The sequence below is a fragment of the Diceros bicornis genome, chromosome 25 (assembly GCF_020826845.1).
Source record: "Diceros bicornis minor isolate mBicDic1 chromosome 25, mDicBic1.mat.cur, whole genome shotgun sequence".
NCBI lineage: Eukaryota > Metazoa > Chordata > Mammalia > Perissodactyla > Rhinocerotidae > Diceros > Diceros bicornis.
Window position 1 is genome coordinate 14,082,021 of NC_080764.1, and position 17,297 is coordinate 14,099,317.

At 58.6% G+C, this 17,297-nt stretch overlaps 1 protein-coding gene across 1 annotated transcript; it reads right to left on the reverse strand.

Moving 5' to 3' along the window:
* Window positions 1–1,999: 1,999 nt before the first annotated feature.
* Window positions 2,000–6,782, reverse strand: RASD2 (RASD family member 2). The gene is made up of 2 exons (XM_058568824.1): window positions 6,497–6,782; window positions 2,000–2,715 (listed from the first exon to the last, which is right to left on the reverse strand). The coding sequence occupies exons 1-2, from the start codon at window positions 6,765–6,767 to the stop codon at window positions 2,186–2,188; spliced, it is 801 nt and encodes a 266-aa protein (XP_058424807.1). The 5' UTR covers window positions 6,768–6,782; the 3' UTR covers window positions 2,000–2,185.
* Between the last annotated feature and the right edge of the window lie 10,515 nt (window positions 6,783–17,297).

Genomic DNA, 17,297 nt, shown 5'->3' on the forward strand with positions numbered 1-17,297 from the left:
CTGACAGTCCGTGGGGGGCCTTTCTGGTGTGACCTGGCCCCCCCTCCAGAGGGACACAGACAGCTCAGCACACATAACCCCTGGACGGCCCAGAAGGGCCAGGGCCTAGAGGGGCACAACCTCCTATCTTGGGGTGCCCCCTCCTCCACACAGCGAACCTTGAAGACCCAGTGTTGACACACAGGGTGAGGGCACCAGGCAGGTGTAACCCAGGGAGGGAAAGGCCAGCTTTGGTTGGGGCAGGGGGCACACCTCCTCTTGGAAATACAGAAAATACACACGGTCGAGGACACAGCTTAGAAACAAACCCACTTTAATTAGTAGTGTACACAGAGCTCCAGGGCAGGGAGGGCGTGGCTGGGTGAGACCAGGCCACACACCTGTCCTGGCCAAGGTACCTGGTCTGCTTCCAGGGTTCAGGCTGGGGCCGGGCGGGGACACAGAAGCAGGGGCAGGGGGGCTACCTTGAGCAACAGGCACCAGGGCAGGGGTGCAAGGTGTGCAGAGCTGGGGCTGGGGCGTGTGCATATCTGTGTGTTCACGTGTGTGTACATGTATATACCTGGGCACAACGTACACAGGACCCACAGGAGCCCTCAAAGCCAGATCTAGGGAGAGTGGCAAGGAGAAGATGCCTCAAATCTCTGAAGGCCCCAGGGGCTGAGGCAGCCTCAGGAGAGGGGGCACATCACGGTGTGTGTGAATGCTCAGACCCGGCCCTGCTTCTGCCACTCACAGACTCGCTGTGTGATCTGGGGCAAGTTACTTACCCTCTCTGGGCCTCAGAAATATTCACTAGATGCACACTAAGGTTCCTTGTAGCCCTAAACTTCAATATTTTCAAGGAGATTAAGATATAAAATGTGTTTAAGAGCTGATGACAAGAGATTTTGGTCTACAGGTTCAAATCCCTGTGCCTGGTGCCCAGCACAGCCCAATCCCAGGCACGAGGGAAAGACACGGGGAGCTTTTCTCACCTCCCTCTCCCAGGCTCAGCTCTGGTGCTCAGCTGTTCCTCCACGCCTCCCAACAGCTGGTGTGCAGAAGGCAGTGGACAGCAGGGACGGGCAGAGGCCAGGTGAGTGAAGGGGCAGAGGCAGGGCTAGGGAGGGCCCTGGGCTTGGGGGCATAAAGTGCGTCGCTCACCGTCTTTGTTTCTCAGCACACGGCGGGCCCCGCGCCCAGCAGGTGCTCAATAAATGCTTGAGGAACAAGCACAGTGGAGGACAGCATAAGTCTCAGCGGAGCCGGGGCTGGGGCTCGTCACTGTCCCCTGAGTCCAGCTGCCTCCTCTGAAATGGGGGCAGGAGGAGGAGGAGCCCAGCCTGCCTGCCCCGCCCGTGCCAGTGTAAACTGTGAAGCTCGGTCCAGCTGCAGACAGGCCACGGGAACCCCACCTGGGAGTGGGGAGGAAGGTGTCCCCAGGGGAGGCCGTGGATCTGAACGAGGGGTCACTGGGCTTTCACAAGACAACGATCTCCATCTCTACCGCTACACACGACATGAGAACAGCTGCAACCACAAAGCACAACCAGCAGACGAGAGGAAACTGGGAGAGGCTGAGGGAGGCGGTCCAGGAGATGGATGAGGTCCAGGAGACGTGGCCCCGCCTCCCTTCAGACACACAAACGCCCCTGCTCAATGTCAGGGATGGCTAGGGGCCAACTTGTGGGGTGGGGGTAGAAACAGCTGAGTCAGAGGGCAAGATTTTCAGGATGGGGGGTGTCTCCCAGCTGCCACCTAAACTAAGCTGGGTCTTACACCAGGACAGCAGCGACCTCCCCCATCTGGCTCTGGGCATTGTTTTTATTCTGTGACTGTTCCAGGAGGTTCTGTTGGATGCAGGAATCACGGCCCCTCTGGCATCGGCATTTCTTACAACCCAAGGACAGGAAGGCTCAGACTGGGGTCCCTGCCTAAGCCCAGATGTCTCCCGACCTTGTCTCCCGCCCCGCAGAGACCCATCTCCCCATGGAGGAGATGAAACCGCGGGGCCGCCGTGGAGAAGAGGGATCCAAGGGAAGTGGAGAGAAGGCAGGAGAATGTACAGAGGTTAGAGGCTGGGGTCCTCTGGCCTGGCACCAAAGGTCTTTGAACACGACTGCCGTGGGGTCTCATTGGGAGGACGCGGGCAGTGGGCATCTGGAGCCACCTCTCGTAAGGCACTGCCTGGCCTCCCTCCCGCTCACTGGATGGTGCATTTGTCCCGCTCTCGGGCCTGGCCCTCCCGAAGGACTTTGGCCTTGATGTACTTGAGGTCACTGTTGACGCTGGGGCGGCGGGCGAAGGGCGACACCATGCCATAGGCGTCCATCTCCTTGACGCGGCGCATGCAGAAGGGCCGGGGGTGGAAGGCCTCACCGTACTGCACGGAGATCTTGCGGTGCAGGGCGGGGCTCATCTCGTGTGGCAGCTTGGCCATGCTGAAGAGCACATAGAACATCTCGTCCACGTTGGTGTTCTTCTTGGCCGAAACCTCGAAGTAGGCGCAGTTCTCGTCGCCCGACACCAGCAGCTCAGCCTCCGTGGCGGGCACCTGGCGGCACAGCTCGCCGTGGTCGTTCTTGTTGCCGCAGATGACCATGGGCAGCTCGGCCGCCTCCTTGGTCTTGTTCTTCAGGCAGGACTTGACCTCCAGGATCTGCTTCTGGAGGCGCTTGACCTCATCGAAGGACTCCCGGTTATCCAGGCTGAACACCAGGATGAAGACGTCGCCTGCGGGAGAGAAACCCAGGCAGTGAGTCCACAGCCGGCTCCGGACCGCCCCTCCCCACTCTCTCGACTGCCCGCTCTGCCTGACCGATCGTCCTGACAGCTGATGTTCACGGATGCGCTGAGCCCTTCACATGGCGTCACTTAATCCTCCAGTGGCTCTAGGGAAGAGGTGCGTTATTCTCCCATTTTCCAGAGCAGGAGACTGACGCCCAGAGCATTAAATCCCCTGTCACGTAGCTAGTATGGGGCACAGCCTGGTTCAAACACAGTTAATTCACCCTACACTCCCCTGCAGGGCTGGAGACGGGTGAGTGAGCTGTGCACTTGTGCACAGTGTGTCTGAATAATAATAAAGACTATTTCCATGAGGGCAGGGGTCTTGGGTGTCTTGTTCAATGCACATCCCCAGGGCCTGGAATAGCACCTACCGCATGGGAGGACCTCAGAGCGTTGGCATCAGGCAGGCTAGGTTTATGTCCTGCCTCCTCCACTTAGTAGCCACGCGGCCTTGAGTGGGTCACACAACCTCTCTAAACCTCAGTTTCCCCATCTGTCCCATGTGGATGAAATCCTGCCTTGCAGGATGATTTTGATGGTTTCACAAGATAACAAATGGGCCGAGGCATGCTCAGCGATATTAGGTCTCAACAATGACGATGAGAATGAGCCCCTGTGAGCGCCCGCATGGGTCACGGGCTGTGTGCCCACTTTTTCCCCTGACTCCTCCCAAAACCCCTGAGAGGAAGACTTCATTACCCTCCTGTTATAGGTGAGCAATCTGAGGCTCAGAAAGGGCGAGCAACCTGCCCAAGATCACACAGCTCGGACGTGGCCAGGCCGAGATTTGGACCCGATTCTGTCTTCACCTAGCTCGTGCCAGGCACACAGTGGGTGCTCTCTGCTTCTTGCATAAATCACGGATGAATAAGTGAACGCTGGCCTCCAAGGCCCACGCTATCCCTGCTACAGCTCACTGCATCTGTCAAGACGGGGCTTTGACTCTGAAACAGGGACAATTTGCAGAGGTGGCAGAGGCGGCGGGGAGGGCAAGAGAGGGCTGGTGCCCCCACCCAATTTCCAGATCTTACTACAGTGAGCATAGCCTCATGCTCAAAGCACCTTCCACACTTTAGCTTAAACTCTTAAGCACCTGTGGGGAGATGTCAAGATCCGTTTCACAGACAAGGAAACTAAGGCTCAGTGGCGTTGGTGACTGGCCCTAGTTCTCAAAAGGGGAAGCAAGCTGCCCATTCCTCTGGGCCCCCAGAACACGCCATTTGTCCCCCATAGTAGCACATGCCACATTCAGCACTGTGTCTGGCCAATGGTGTGCTCCAAACAGTCAGATCTGGGGCAAAGGGAGACTTCATCACCCCTCCTTGCCTCCCAGAGCCCAGCGCACAGTAGGTGCTCACAAAGCCAGATGAATGGACAGGATGGGGGGGAATGAATGACAGGGTGAGCTGTTTAGAAAGGCAGTGCCAGCCTGGCAACTGTTTCTGCTCGGGCTGCCAAACCCTATCCCGATAGGCTAATCCTGGGCCCCTGAGGACTCGGTGGCCTTGACATATTCAAATGCAAGACCGCGATGCCAAGCTGCAGAGACGGCTGGCTGGCAGCTGGAAGGAAAGCTGGCGGCAGAATTGATGGCTCTCAGAATCTCCTGTGCACCAGCACCAGGCTGGAAAATGAGGCCCGGGGTCGGGGAAGGAAGAAAGCAGGCAGCTGACAGATGTGCTCAGAAGGATGTGCGCATGTTAAGAAAGACAGACGAAAACGCTCTATTATGAGGATACAAATACCACTGTCAGTGTGCTCATGGGGGGTCCAGAGAGTCCACACCAGACAGACGGGGTGGCCACCTCCCAGGACGGGGCAGGAGCCCGGGGTTGGGGGCATGGGGCAAGCGGGCTTTATAGCCTCATCTGTATGTTTAAAGGAAGGTGTGAGTGTATTATTTGTGTAATTAGAAACTAATTTTGGGGGGCCGGCCCAGTGGCGTAGTGGATAAATTTGCACACTCCACTTCGGCAGCCCAGGGTTCGCTGGTTCGGATCTCGGGGTGCGGACCTACACACTGCTCATCAAGCCATGCTGTGGAAGTGTCCCACATACAAAATAGATGAAGATGGGCACAGATGTTAGCTCAGGGCCAATCTTCCTCAGCAAAAAAAAATGATAATAATTAATTTTGGAAGTATGCACATGGTCCCTTCCCACCTCTCCTTCCCCTCCCTCTGACATTAGCCTAGTTTATATGGTGGGCGCCCAGTCCCCTCCCCGAGGCAGGGAGAGCTGACATCCCTCTAACACCCACCACGTGCTGGAAGCACCCCCCACGCCCTTCCTTTCAGTCCTCGAGGCTGCACTGGGGAGGAGCAGGGCCATGCCAGGCGTGCAGCTGGGGAGACTGAGAGCCAGACCTCTGGTCACACGTCTGAACCACCACGCAGTGAAGCCAGGACTGGAACCCAGGTCATCCCAGGGCTCCTACCCACACACTCCCTCTCCAAAATACGGGGTGGGGCTGGGGGAGGTCCAAGTGCAATCTGGGTCAGAGGTCAGCAAGGACAGCCTGGAGAGGAAGTGTCTTCCCTGGGACACTCAATGAGGGCCTGGGCTGGGGTGGGGGTGGGGCAGGCATGGCATGAGTTTCTCGGTGCAGAAGTATCTCTATTTGGGGGGTTGTTTTGTGACGGCTGGAGGGTTACTCACTCTTCCTTCCCTCCATCACTGCCCAGCAGTGGGAGGGGACAGCTGGGAAAGGACCCTGCATGGCCGTAGCAGGCACACTGTAAATGCTGGTTACCTTTGGACCAACAGCTACTGAGCACTCCTATGTGCTCACCACGCTCTTTACAGATAGTGACCATTTCACTCTCACAGTGACCTCTGGGATGGGTGCCAGTGTGATGCCAATGTACAGACGAGAACACTGAGGCACAAAGAGATAAAGCCACTTGCCCAGGGGTACAAAACCAGGGAGCAGTGGAACCACGACAGGACCCATGCAGACCGCGGGTCTCTTAGCTCCACGTGGAGGTGCTGGAGTAATGTAAGGATGGCCCAGTCCCAAGTCTCCCCCTGCTCCCTCAATCCAGACAGTCTCCCTCTCCCTCCCCATTGCCCCCCTCCCAGCAGGACCAAGAGGCTACAGGAAAGCTTGGTGGTAAAGCATGAGAGCCAGACTGCCATCTACCAGCTGTGTTACCACCTGGAGTAACTTAACCTCTCTGGGCCTCAGCCTCCCCACTTGTAAAATGCAGGCAAAAACCTATCTCCTTGGTTGGTCGTGAGGATTACATAAGCACATGCCCAGCTCCAAGAACAGGCTGGGCACATGGCTCTTGATAAGTGTTAGCTACTGTGATTACTACCGAGCCCCCAGCACGGGCAGAGCCCCTGGCTGCCCTTTGGCTGACCACTGCCCGGTCCTGCCCCTACCTCTCTGAGAGGTGGCAAAGGTCTGGGATGTCAAGAGACCTGAGCCCAGCAGACTGACCACAGGCCCCGGAGCTCTGCTGAGTCACCTCCCACAGGAGGAAGCAGCAGCCCCTGGGTTTCCCAGAGAGGACTGTCTCCAGTGCACCTCTGCAGCATTCCTGATCCGGAAGGCAGCACGTGCATCATGAGTAACCGATCCAGGAAGACAGAATGGACTCCGGGCCCCAACTCCACCATTTGCCTGGCCAAGCAGCAACACTTCATCTCAGACGACAGATACACAAGTGCTCTGCAAACTGTAAAGTGCCGAGCACACACCCCCACCCCAGGCACCCACCTGTGAGGATGGAGAGCCTGCGCATGGCGGGGAAGGGGTGGTTGCCAGACGTGTCCAGGATGTCCAGCTGGTACATGTCGCCACGGATGTTGTAGACCTTGCGGTGGAAGTCCTCGATGGTGGGTGTGTACTGGTCCTCGAAGCGGCCGTTGAGGAAGCGGGAGACGATGGAGCTCTTGCCCACTCTCGAGGCGCCCAGCACCACCATGCGGTAGGAGTTCTTGGCAGGCACGCTGAGCGCGCAGTTCCCGCTGGACAAGGTCTTCATCATGGCTCGGGGCTGCAACAGAGAGCGGGAGCAGGTGTCAGGAGGCCCTGGATCGCTGGAGGCCTCCGCCTCCTCTGCACGGCTCCTGTCTGGGGCTCAGTTTTCTGGCTGTAAAATGGGAACGCTGCACTAGGGGCTCTCCAAGGGGCCTGCAGTTCTGCCCGCTCATTCCTTCATGCCCTCTCTTGTTGCTTTTCTCCCTCACCCACTCATTCATTCACTCCCTTATTCACCCCAGCACGGGACTTCTGGGGCTCAGCTCCTCACTTTACCCCTAACTCCCTATTGCTCTTGGGCAAGTGCTTAACTTCCCTGGGAGTCACTCTTCTCGTCTGTCAAATGGACTCAACTCACGGGGCTGTGGTAAAACGTTCAGTGTACGGCAAGGTCTCAAAAATGCTAACTCTAGTAGAACCCGTTCTCTCCCTGGTGTCTCCATCCTTTCCAGCTCTGGCCTCCCGGGAGCCCGTGCCTGCAGGACACCACCCAGGGACGGCACCAGAGAGCTTGCCTTCAGCACGAGCGTGGGTGCCAAGGCCCTTTAGCCCCCCCAGGAAGAAGGGAAAGGCCATGTCCAGACCACCTCCTCCACGCCCAGGGCCTGGGCTGCCCCACGATTTTCGCCCCCCAGGCCCTGGGAGTTTGCCCACCTCCAGGAGACCCAGAGACCTGGGCTAGGGGATGTGGGTCAGAGAAATGATCCGTGAGTGACTCAAGTCCTTCATAGCTCCAACGGTTTATGGTTCTGGAGCACACCCAGAACTTTCCATGAGAGCCTCCTGGCCTTGCGGAAGAGCTGAAATGGATCCAAGCTCCAAACCCCAAGTGGAGACAAAGCAAAGCTCCGGAGGCTCCAGCAGGCCCTCCCCAAAGGCCATTCACAGCCCAGCCCCCTTTCCCATTTCAGCACCCACCAGAACCACCACCCCTGAGCCCCAGTTGCCCTAGTTAGCGTGAGCTCTGCTGAAACCTGCCCCTGCTCCTTAGCTTATGCCAGTCTACCTCCCGAAACACCCTCTTCCGTTCATGTTTCAGGCCCTGGCTCAAATGCCGCCTCCTCCCTGAAGGCTTCCCTGACTTCCTACCCCGCCCCAGCAAGAATCTCTCCCCTCTCTAGAGAAGAGGAACCACATATGGGTAGAGGCCTGCTGAAATATCCATCCCCTCTGCTCTCAGCGGGCTGCCATACGTGGTTGTGTGGGCTGGGCACTGCACCAGGCACTTGGTTGGGTGGGAAAGTGGGGGCCGTCTTTGCAGAGTTCATCTGCTCAGAGAAGGCACTTTATTTCAATTTGCACAAAGGGCTGTGCTAACCACGACTGGTCCCCACGCCTGGAGGCCCCAGGTCAGGAGCCTGGAGTGCCTCCCCCGTTCACCTCAAGGCTCTCTCCAACACCATAATGTTGTATGTCTGCCATGAGGCTAAGAGACTTGAGGTGGCGATACCTTCTGCGGGCGAGTCCTGTTCAGGGCACTCAGGCCTCCACACCTGCTTGCCCTGCCCCATTGAGAGCCGCTGTGCAGTAAACCAGCTCTCAAAAACACATTTCTAGAAAGCTCTGATCAGTAGTGCTTGTCAATTTCCATAGCTTACATCCTCCCACCACGGCCAGCTCCCAGCTACCAGGATGACCTCCGTGAATGAAGGGACGCATGCCATGAGCCCGCTCAGCACCCCGTGGACCCTGGCCTGGAGTCGTGACAACAGTCACCATTGACCAAGCCTGTGCCACGTGCCAAGCACTGTGCTAAGGATAGGACAGTAATAAAAGCTGACATTTATTTCGCAGCTAATAGATGCCAGAGTCCTCTAAGTGCCGAACATGTAATAACCCACTTCACCCTTCAGTAACCCTAGAAGGTAGGTGGAGTTATGCCAATTCACAGATGAGGAAACTGAGGACCAGAGAAGTTTAGTGACTTGCTCACGGTCACACAGCCAGTAACCAGCAAAGGAGGGATTTGAGCCCAGGCAGTCAGCCCCGTGCTATGGAGTCTCCCCACCACCTCCCTACCGGGTACATATCATCCTCTCTTGTCACAAATAAAGACCCTGATGCTTAGAAGTCTACGTGACTGGCCCATTTAGTTAACAAGGGAGCAGGGACAGCCACGCCAAGACTAAGACCTCCACATCCCCTCCCAGTTTATGCTTGAAGCCATCTCTCACTTTATCCCACAGGGTTTCAGTGCCGTACACACAGCAGGCGCTCAATAAATGATCTATGAATGAATGGAACAAGTGGCTCTGCCTTTGGAGCTTGCCCGAAGCCTCCTTCTGGGGCCTTCTCCCTCGATCCCAGCCCTGCCTGCTGGCCCAGGAGCTGTGCTGAGGAGGGTCTCGGCACCCTGGGCACACCCATGGGCAGGCAGTGGGGAGAGGGGGCTGTAAGATCATCACCAGGGAACCCTTCTCAGTCTCCTTCGGGGCTGGGCAAGCTGGCCTGGGCCTCCAGCAGAGATGGGGAAAAGTAGCCCCACGCCATGACAGCCCCATCCCCAGGTCCCTCAGCAGGGAGCTTCACTCTGCTGCTGGTCCCCTCTGTCTAGACAGAGAGAGGAGGAGACCAGCAGCCCCCAGGGACAGTGTTTGTCTCCATCACCGCCTGCCCCAGCCTCTAGCCAAGAGCCTCTGGGACAGACGTGCTAATACCAGTGACTGAAGGGGCCTGAGGAAGTCAGAGAGGAGGCAGGGAGCCAGAGAGAAGAGACCGGGAGTCCGAGAGAGGAGGCAGCCAGTCAGAGAGAGGAGGCAGCCAGTCAGAGAGAGGAAGCAGGAAGGCAAAGAGAGGCAAAGGAGAAAAAAAAATATGCGGCTTTCATCTCTGAGAGGACTGTGAGTTTCACATGGCCCCAGCCACGTGGGGCTGTGTGAGGCGCCCAGACACCTGGACACCAGGTGACAGCGCCACCGTGGGTTCCGCCTCCCACCCCCACATCTTTCTTCCCTCTCCTCCCCCAGAGGAGGCCCTGTGGGCAGCGCTGTGGGCACAACTTCCCTCCTCCTCTGCTGCCTGCTCTCCTCTCTCCATCCTCAGCCAGGCTGACCCCACAGTGAGGAGCAGACAGGCATCAGAGTTCAAAGAGCCCTTGGAGAGTATAGAGTCCACCCTGGAGGCCCAGAGAGTGGTTAACGGGGACCCCAGGGCCATTCTAAGGGCACCTGGGAGGCAGAAAGTCCTGGAGCAGAGATGTAGTGGGGCCACCCTGGGCGAAGAGTAGCCACAGCCAGGCAGCTTCCATCATGCTGGGTGCTTTGTGTCCCTCATTCCAATGACTTCACAACAGCCCCATCAAGAGCGGACCGCCATCGACCCTCTGGACCGATGGGGACACTGAAGCTCCGAGAGGCTGAGTCACTGGCCCAGGTCACAGATGACTGGCTGGGCCAGGATTAGAATCAGGCCGGCTTCAAAGTCTGGGCTCCTACCTCAATGAAAACCCACCCCCTGGCCAAAACCAGAGTCTTTTTCAAAACAGTGTCTGACTCAGTGAGCCTCAGCTGGTGTCAGGCAGGGAGGGACCCCTGAGGCCTATTCCACGCTCATTCCCTCTCTCTCCCTGCAAGCAGCTGGGGGCGGCACCCTGCCCAGGACTCTCCCCCAAACCCTGCCCACCAGCTCCCAGCAAATGCATCTGTGGGTTTACCTGCTTCTCCGCCCTCGAGCCCCTCCCCCAGGGCTTGCCTGGAATACAGAAGGGTGAGATGGTCGAGGACGGCAGGACGAGAGTGGACGCGTCCTCCTCCCCGTGAGTGCCCCAGAGCTAGTTTCCCGGCACTGGCCCCCTTTCCCTCCCTCCCTCCCACACACCTCAAGCCTCCTCCATCAGCCCACACTCCAGCCTCTCTGCACACACTTGTATTCACCGGCTTCCAGGCCCACACTGAGGGCAGTCCTGGGGGCTTTGCAAAACCAACCTCACCACCCTTGACGGCACGGGATGGTAGAAAGCAGGCAGGCATCAGCTTTCGGCAGACCAGCTCTGCCTCTCGCCAGCTCAGCCACCTTGGGGAAACGGCCTGGCCTGACGGGGCTGGTCATCTATCACACGTGACAGTCAAAACAACCCCACAGCGCGGCCCTGAAAGTTCAGGGGGAAGTCAAGAGGCTCATACAGCCCCTGGCACCCAGCAAGCAGGCTCCTTTCTTTGTGGCACTTCCTCTTGGCATCAAGGGGCTGTCCGGGGCCGCCAGGTGGGGCGGGCCTGGAGCGCAGGCAGAGGTCTTGGGGGACCCCGTCTTGTCTCTCTGACGCCAGGGGAAGCCTGAATCATGGGCTCCTGAGCTGGCAGCGCCCTCCCAGCCCGGCCTCCTATCTCCCATGATGTCTTGGACAACATCCTTTGTCATCCTCCCGGTGCTGTGGGCAGAGGGAGGAGAGGTCAGAGACAGCCCCTCAGAGGCGGGGGCCCTCTGACCAGCTGAGCACAGGAAACCCTTCCTGGGAAGGAAACCTTACTCCTTGCACCAACCCAGAAAAAAGCTCAAGGAACTGTGGACAAGGAAGGCGCTCCTTAATCTTCCCTCCTCAAAGGAGGTGCTCACCAGGGCTGGGGGGCCACCAGCTGGCCCCATCCCAGCCCACCCCCAGTCCAGGTTTGCAGGCTGCAGCTGGCTCAGGAAGCGGGGTGGGGGTGTTCGGGGAAGCGAGGTGTCTCTTCCTCCGGAGCCTCAGTTTCCACACACTTAAATGGGCTATTACTCCAGATCTCTTAAATGGAAAGCTCCCAGCAGCAAATCTGGTGCACGGCAGAAGCTCAGTAAGTCTTTCTCGCCTGGGATAAGTAAAGGGCCTAGCCCCCAGCCTGACACAGTAAGTGCTCAACGAACTTAATTTTCTCTAGACATGCAGAGGTCCCGGATGATCCCGGCACGTAGTAGGTGCTGCATCAGTTTAACTTTCCCTCGCCATGTAAAGCGTCACCTAGCCTTCCTCCGACAAGCCTCAAACCTCTGTTCCCGGCTTTCCCACTTCACCCCGCTCCCCACTTCTGGCGGGGTGTCTCGCTCCTACCTGGGAACGGCGGCCCGGGCCTCTGGCACGGCTCGGAGGGCTGCCTGGAAGCGCCTGGAGGTGCGAGGAACCGCCTGCCTCTCCGGCAGCCGCCGCCGAGCTTTCCGGGGTCTGCGGCGGCTCCCGAGTCACTGCGCCGGGCTTCTCCTCTGCGCGGCTCGGGGCGCCGGGCTGGGCGCGGCCGGGCGAGGGGGCACGAGGAGCCGGAGCCCCATGGGTGGGTTCCGAGGGCTCGGCAGGGCCCGGGCGCCGGGCGGGCTCCGGCTCGCCGCCGCCGGCCCGGCCCTGCCCCGACCCGGGGGACTCCCGCTGCGCCAGGTGCCCAGAGGAGCGGGGACGTCCGATGCTGGGGTCCCCGCCTGGGGCTCTGGGGCGGGGGGGAGGGCGGTAGGGGCGACTCCGGGGCTTAAAGAGGGTCCTCAGAGACTCCTGGAGGGTCCTTTGGAGGTGACTGTGTGTGCGTGCGTGTGTGCGTGTCCCGGGCGGGCGAACCCACCCTGGCCGCCTATGCTCCCTTCTCTGCCCGCCCCAAAGGGAGTCGCTCGGGTTGGGGGGGGTTCAGCCGCGGCCTCCTCCTCTGCCCGCAGCTCTGCAGCTCGCCCCGCGACAGGGAAGGCTCCTTTCTCCCTGCGAGGCGACGCCAGCAGAAGGAGGAGCAGGGCGCTCAGCTCCGCGCGCGTGTGGGAGGGGGCCTTGAACGCCGCCCCAAGGCTTCGCAGCTCCGAGTTAGCCTCACACCGGCTCCTCCTCCCCCTGTGCCCCCTCTGGCCCCCGGAGAAAGCGAACTTTCTGCGGGGCCCCGCCTCCTCCCTCCTTCTCTCTCCCGGAGGCGAACGCCTCTCCTTCTCCCGCAGAGCGAGGTCAAGGGTCCCTCCCAAAAGTGGTGGGAGCCCAACCTCCCGATGGCGGTCCTAGCGACAGAAGCCCAGCTCAGGCCTGGGCGCCCTCTGCCGCCCCAGCGAGCGGCCCCCCGCAGCCCCGTGGCCCGTCGCCCGCACGGCTCCCCCCGCGGCCAGCTAGCAGCGGGTCCCGCCGCCCCGCGCCCGCCTCTGCCTCCCGGAGCCCCGCCCCTCACGGCGCTCGGCCAATGGGCAGCGGGTCCCAAGGCCTGACCCCGCCCACCCGCGGCCGCCGGGCGCCGCAGTCTGGAGCTCCGCGTGCCCGGGCGCGTGGGGCCGGGGCCGCTAGGGGCGGGGGCGGCCGGGGTGCGGGGCGCGCGCACCGTGGCCGGAAGGCGGCACGGCCCTGGGAGACTGACATCTGCGCATGCACTCGCACGCACACCGCCTCGGCCGCAGGTGTCCCGCGAGGGTGTCCCCACCAGACGCCCGGGCCCCAGCCGCTCGCGGTGGGTGGGCTCGCAGCCCGCGCGCACGGCTCCGCGCTCTCCTCCTTCGCGGAAACCCCTGGGCGCCCTCCCAGGTGCCCAGCCTGCCCGCCCCGACCCGCCGCTTCCCTCCCGAGGTCTCGGTGCCCGCGGAACCCCATGGCCTGGCACATGGACCGCCCACGTGCCGCCAGGAGGGGCCGCGGAGTCACCTTGGCCTGGCGCGCCTGGGTGGAGGTCTGCGTGGTGTGCAGGTCTGGGAGAGCACTGCAGAGAAGCCCTGCCCGGACGGACCTGGTTCCCTTGGACAGCGCCTCTCTGCCTCCATTCTCCCCACCTTGAACCAGGGCAGGCATCAGTCCTTCTTCTTGTGCCATATCTAGACACCTCTTATTACTTGATACGTATTTTCTTTAAATCCAGGACCCACTTTTTCCCCCTTAAACGCTTTTTTTAGAGAATCGTTATATCACTGCCTTAAATGGGAAACCAGTATCACTTGCCATAAATAGAAGGTAAGAATAAAAATAAGCACAAGGAAAACAAAGCAAGATTATTAAGCTCTAGCTGGAAGCTGTGACCTGCCAAGGCTTGAGATGTGCCCTTGGTGGAAAAGGGAGATTGGCAAGGTTGGGTGAGGCGTTAAAGACCTATTGGCACCCAACAGAGACTTTCTCCTTCAGGGTATCAGGAGGCTTAAAAGAGCATGTTCTCACTGTGTGATGCAGTAAAGGGATGCAATACTGTGTCTGTCAAACATATTTTGTACCAGCTGGGGAACTGTTCCTCACTTCCAGAAACCTGGTTCCCCGGGGAAGTCTGCCAATCTCTTCCCGCCCCCAGACCTATCCTCCCCTCTTGGTGACAGGCAGTGGGGGTCTAGGGGACACCAAGCTGAGGGTCCAGCTCCTTTGGGTAAGAGATTGGCATTCAAGTTCTCCCTCTGTATCCACCCAAAGATTTGGCCCTGGGCCTGTCATGGAAAGTCTCTGGGCCTTGGCTGTGTCATCTGTAAAATGGGCATGATATGCTAGTCCACAGAGTGACGGAAGTGCTAAAATGGCCTTGGACTTTGTAGAAAGTGGCTTGCTCTGCTTGTCCCGGTGAGGTCCTGAGATTCTCCAGGGAAGTTAGAGAAGATTGGGCAGGTAGAGGTGGGGGGCACAGCACCTGCCTGCTCTACTTTGCTTAATCTCCTAACCGCAGGATGTGAAATCTAGGCCTCAGAGGGGCTAAGGGACCTGCCCTAGGTCGCCCAGCCGGCAAGTGGCAGGATTCCAGCCCAGCGCTCTTTCCACATGCAGACTTTGCTTCTAGGAACTGGCTTCAGCCCAGGAGGGTTTGTGCTCAGCTTGATGCACAGAGGCTGTGAGCCTTGAGCTGGCTGTGAACTTGGCAGCGGGAGGCAGAAAGGGTGGCATGCTTCACCTGGAGGGCTGGGGTCAGGAGGACTCAGGCCACTGGGCAGGTTCCCCCACCTCCACCCCAGAAACGTGGCAGGCGGCCAGCTCCAAGCCGGCGCAGGAACCCATTACCTGCTGCTTCAGCCGAGTCCTCCACCCTGACTGGGTCACGCTCCACTGACCATATCCCCACTTGAGGGGAGCTGCACGTGGAGCTGTGGGGCCCCAGGAGACTCACCTGCCCCTGCCCGCCCCCCAGGCAGAATGGCGCAGTCAGTAAGCAGATGCACATGAAGGACTGATGCCCGAGGAAGCTCCACGTGGCAAGAGTGCACCTCCCTGTGCCCGCTTTTCTATCCTCCCCTCATTAGCCTCTCATCTCACATGGACCCTTTGTTGTCGCCATCTCCTTCCTGACTGGGCTCCCTGTCACCCCCCTCTCCCATAACCTGTGACCACTTTCATCTTTTTCTAAACGTGCCACCCTCTGCTTGAGAATTTCAATGGCTCCCCGTTGCTTAAGATGTAAAATCTAAAGTCCTTAGCTCAGTATACAAGGTCTCCAGCCAGGACCATACCATCCACCATCAGCCTGCATTTCAGCTAAATCAAACCACTGCCGGGACCCTAAAGAAGCTGGCACTTCCCTCCTCCGGGCCTTTGTGTGTGCCGATGCCTCTGTCTGGGATAACTTTTGTTCTATCTTTACCCATTGAACTTCCACACATCCTTCAAAGCAGTGTCCGCGCTTTTCCCCCAAAGCCTCCTAGTCTTTCGGTGTGAATCGCATCCTCTGGCTCCCATGACAACAAAACCTGGCTCTTGCTCTGTGGGTAACTCACCACCCCTTTAAGCTCAGTTTCTCCACCTGTAAAGTGGGTGTTATAATAGTAGCTACCTCTTGGGTTGTCGGGAGGATTAAAATATACGGTAAAGTGCCTCGCATTGGGGGCCCTGCAGACAGTGGCCTTCGTCATGATTACTTCCTCTGTGGCCCGTGTCACATCCTGCCTCGCGCTTTGGACACATGCCTTGTCACACCCACTGGCACGTGAGCTCCTTGGAGTGGGGACCAAGCCTGATTCATCTTCGTGTTCCCACGTTATTAAGGGCAGCGTCTTGCACATGGTGAGTTTTTAATACATGCTTATTGAATTGTGCTCGGCTGAACAGCCTCGGAGCAGAAGAAATGCACAAGCTCTCCTTGGAGACAAGAGGAAGGGGAGGGCAGACACAGCGAGGCCAAGTTGCATTCAGTCCTCCTCACAGCCCCACTTACAGAAGGGAAAGCTGAGGCTCAGGGAGGCTGTTGAAAGCCAGGCAGCTCATAGAAGGTGAGCTGGGATCTGAAAGACATTTCTCCGAAGGGAAATAAGGTATTTGCCCAATCGATGTCCTGTCACATCCCCGGCAGCTTTTCTGGAACAGTGATTCCCATCCCTGGTGAGCATAAGAATCACCTTGGGGAGCTTTTAAATGATAACAAAGCCCAGGTTCCCACTCAGAGATGCTGATTTAATTGCTCTGGGGGCAGGCCTGATACCCACACTGTTTAAAGCTCCTCCAAGTGTTTCTAATGTGCAGCCAGAGTTGCCAGAGCAGTGGTTCTCCAAGTGTGGCCCCTGGACCAGCAGCATCAACGTCTTCTGAGACTTGTTACAAATACAGGTCCCAGCCCAGACCACTGAATCTGCAGCTCTGGGGCGGGGCCCAGCTATCTGGGTTTTAACCAGCCCTCCTGGTGATTCTGATGACGCCAGAGTTTGAGAACTACTGACTGGAAGAGTAGACTTAGCAAAACCTTAGCGGTCATGTGGCCCAACCTTCCTGTTTTGCAGACAAACAGATGGTTTTTGGCTTGACCAAGTTCAACATTTGTTAATGGCAGGCTAGGCCCAGAGCCCAGGTCCTGACTCCCAGCACAGTGCTCTTTCCTGCTGACTGCACCATCCAGGGCTGCACGGCCCCTCACTGGGTCTCCAGCCTCGGTAGGCCCAGGCATCTGGGTGGAGGTCAGTGGGTCACCAGCTGCACAAGCCCAGCTGGTTGAGGAGCACAGGGTCAGGCACCGGCAAGGGCAGAGAACAGTTAGCTGGAATAGACTGGCACCGTGCCTGGCATCACAGGGCCTCGCCACACATCCCCAGAGGCAGAGTGACAAGGACGGTGACCCAGGCCAAAGGTCAGCAGGAGCGCAGTGGAACCAGCCATGCCCTGTGCGCTTCCCCTCATTCGGCCGCTTCTGCCTCCTGCTGCCTGCACTGCGGTCCCCCTCTCCATCCTCGGAGCCTCATTACCCAACTTCGGTCAGGAGCCTACGTTCTAATCCCAGCTAGACCAGAAGTTTGCTGTGTGACCTTTGAATGGGCTCTTAACCTCTCTGATCCCCATTTCCCAGCACTCTTCCTTCTCACCTCTTATGCTCTAGCCAAAAAGACCGGCTTGAAGCTCCCTAAGCTTGCCAGACGTCTGCACCTCCAGGCCTCTGCACACGCCTGTGTCTCTGCCTGGGAGGCCCTCTTCTCTCTGAGCTGCCACGCAGACTCCTAGTTTTCTTTCTGGAATCAAGCATCTCTGCCTCTGGGAAGCCCTGGCTGCTCCTTCATCTGTGCTCCACGGAGCTGCTCTGCAGGGATTCCTCACTCTCCAGAGTCGTGCCATCCAAATTCAGATATATTTCTGTATGCAACCCTCAGTGTCAGAACTCTTGCTACTCATATCCGAAACTCAGCATCCAAATAGATGAGGCTAGCGCAGCATCCCTCACTCTCTGAACTTGCAGTCTAA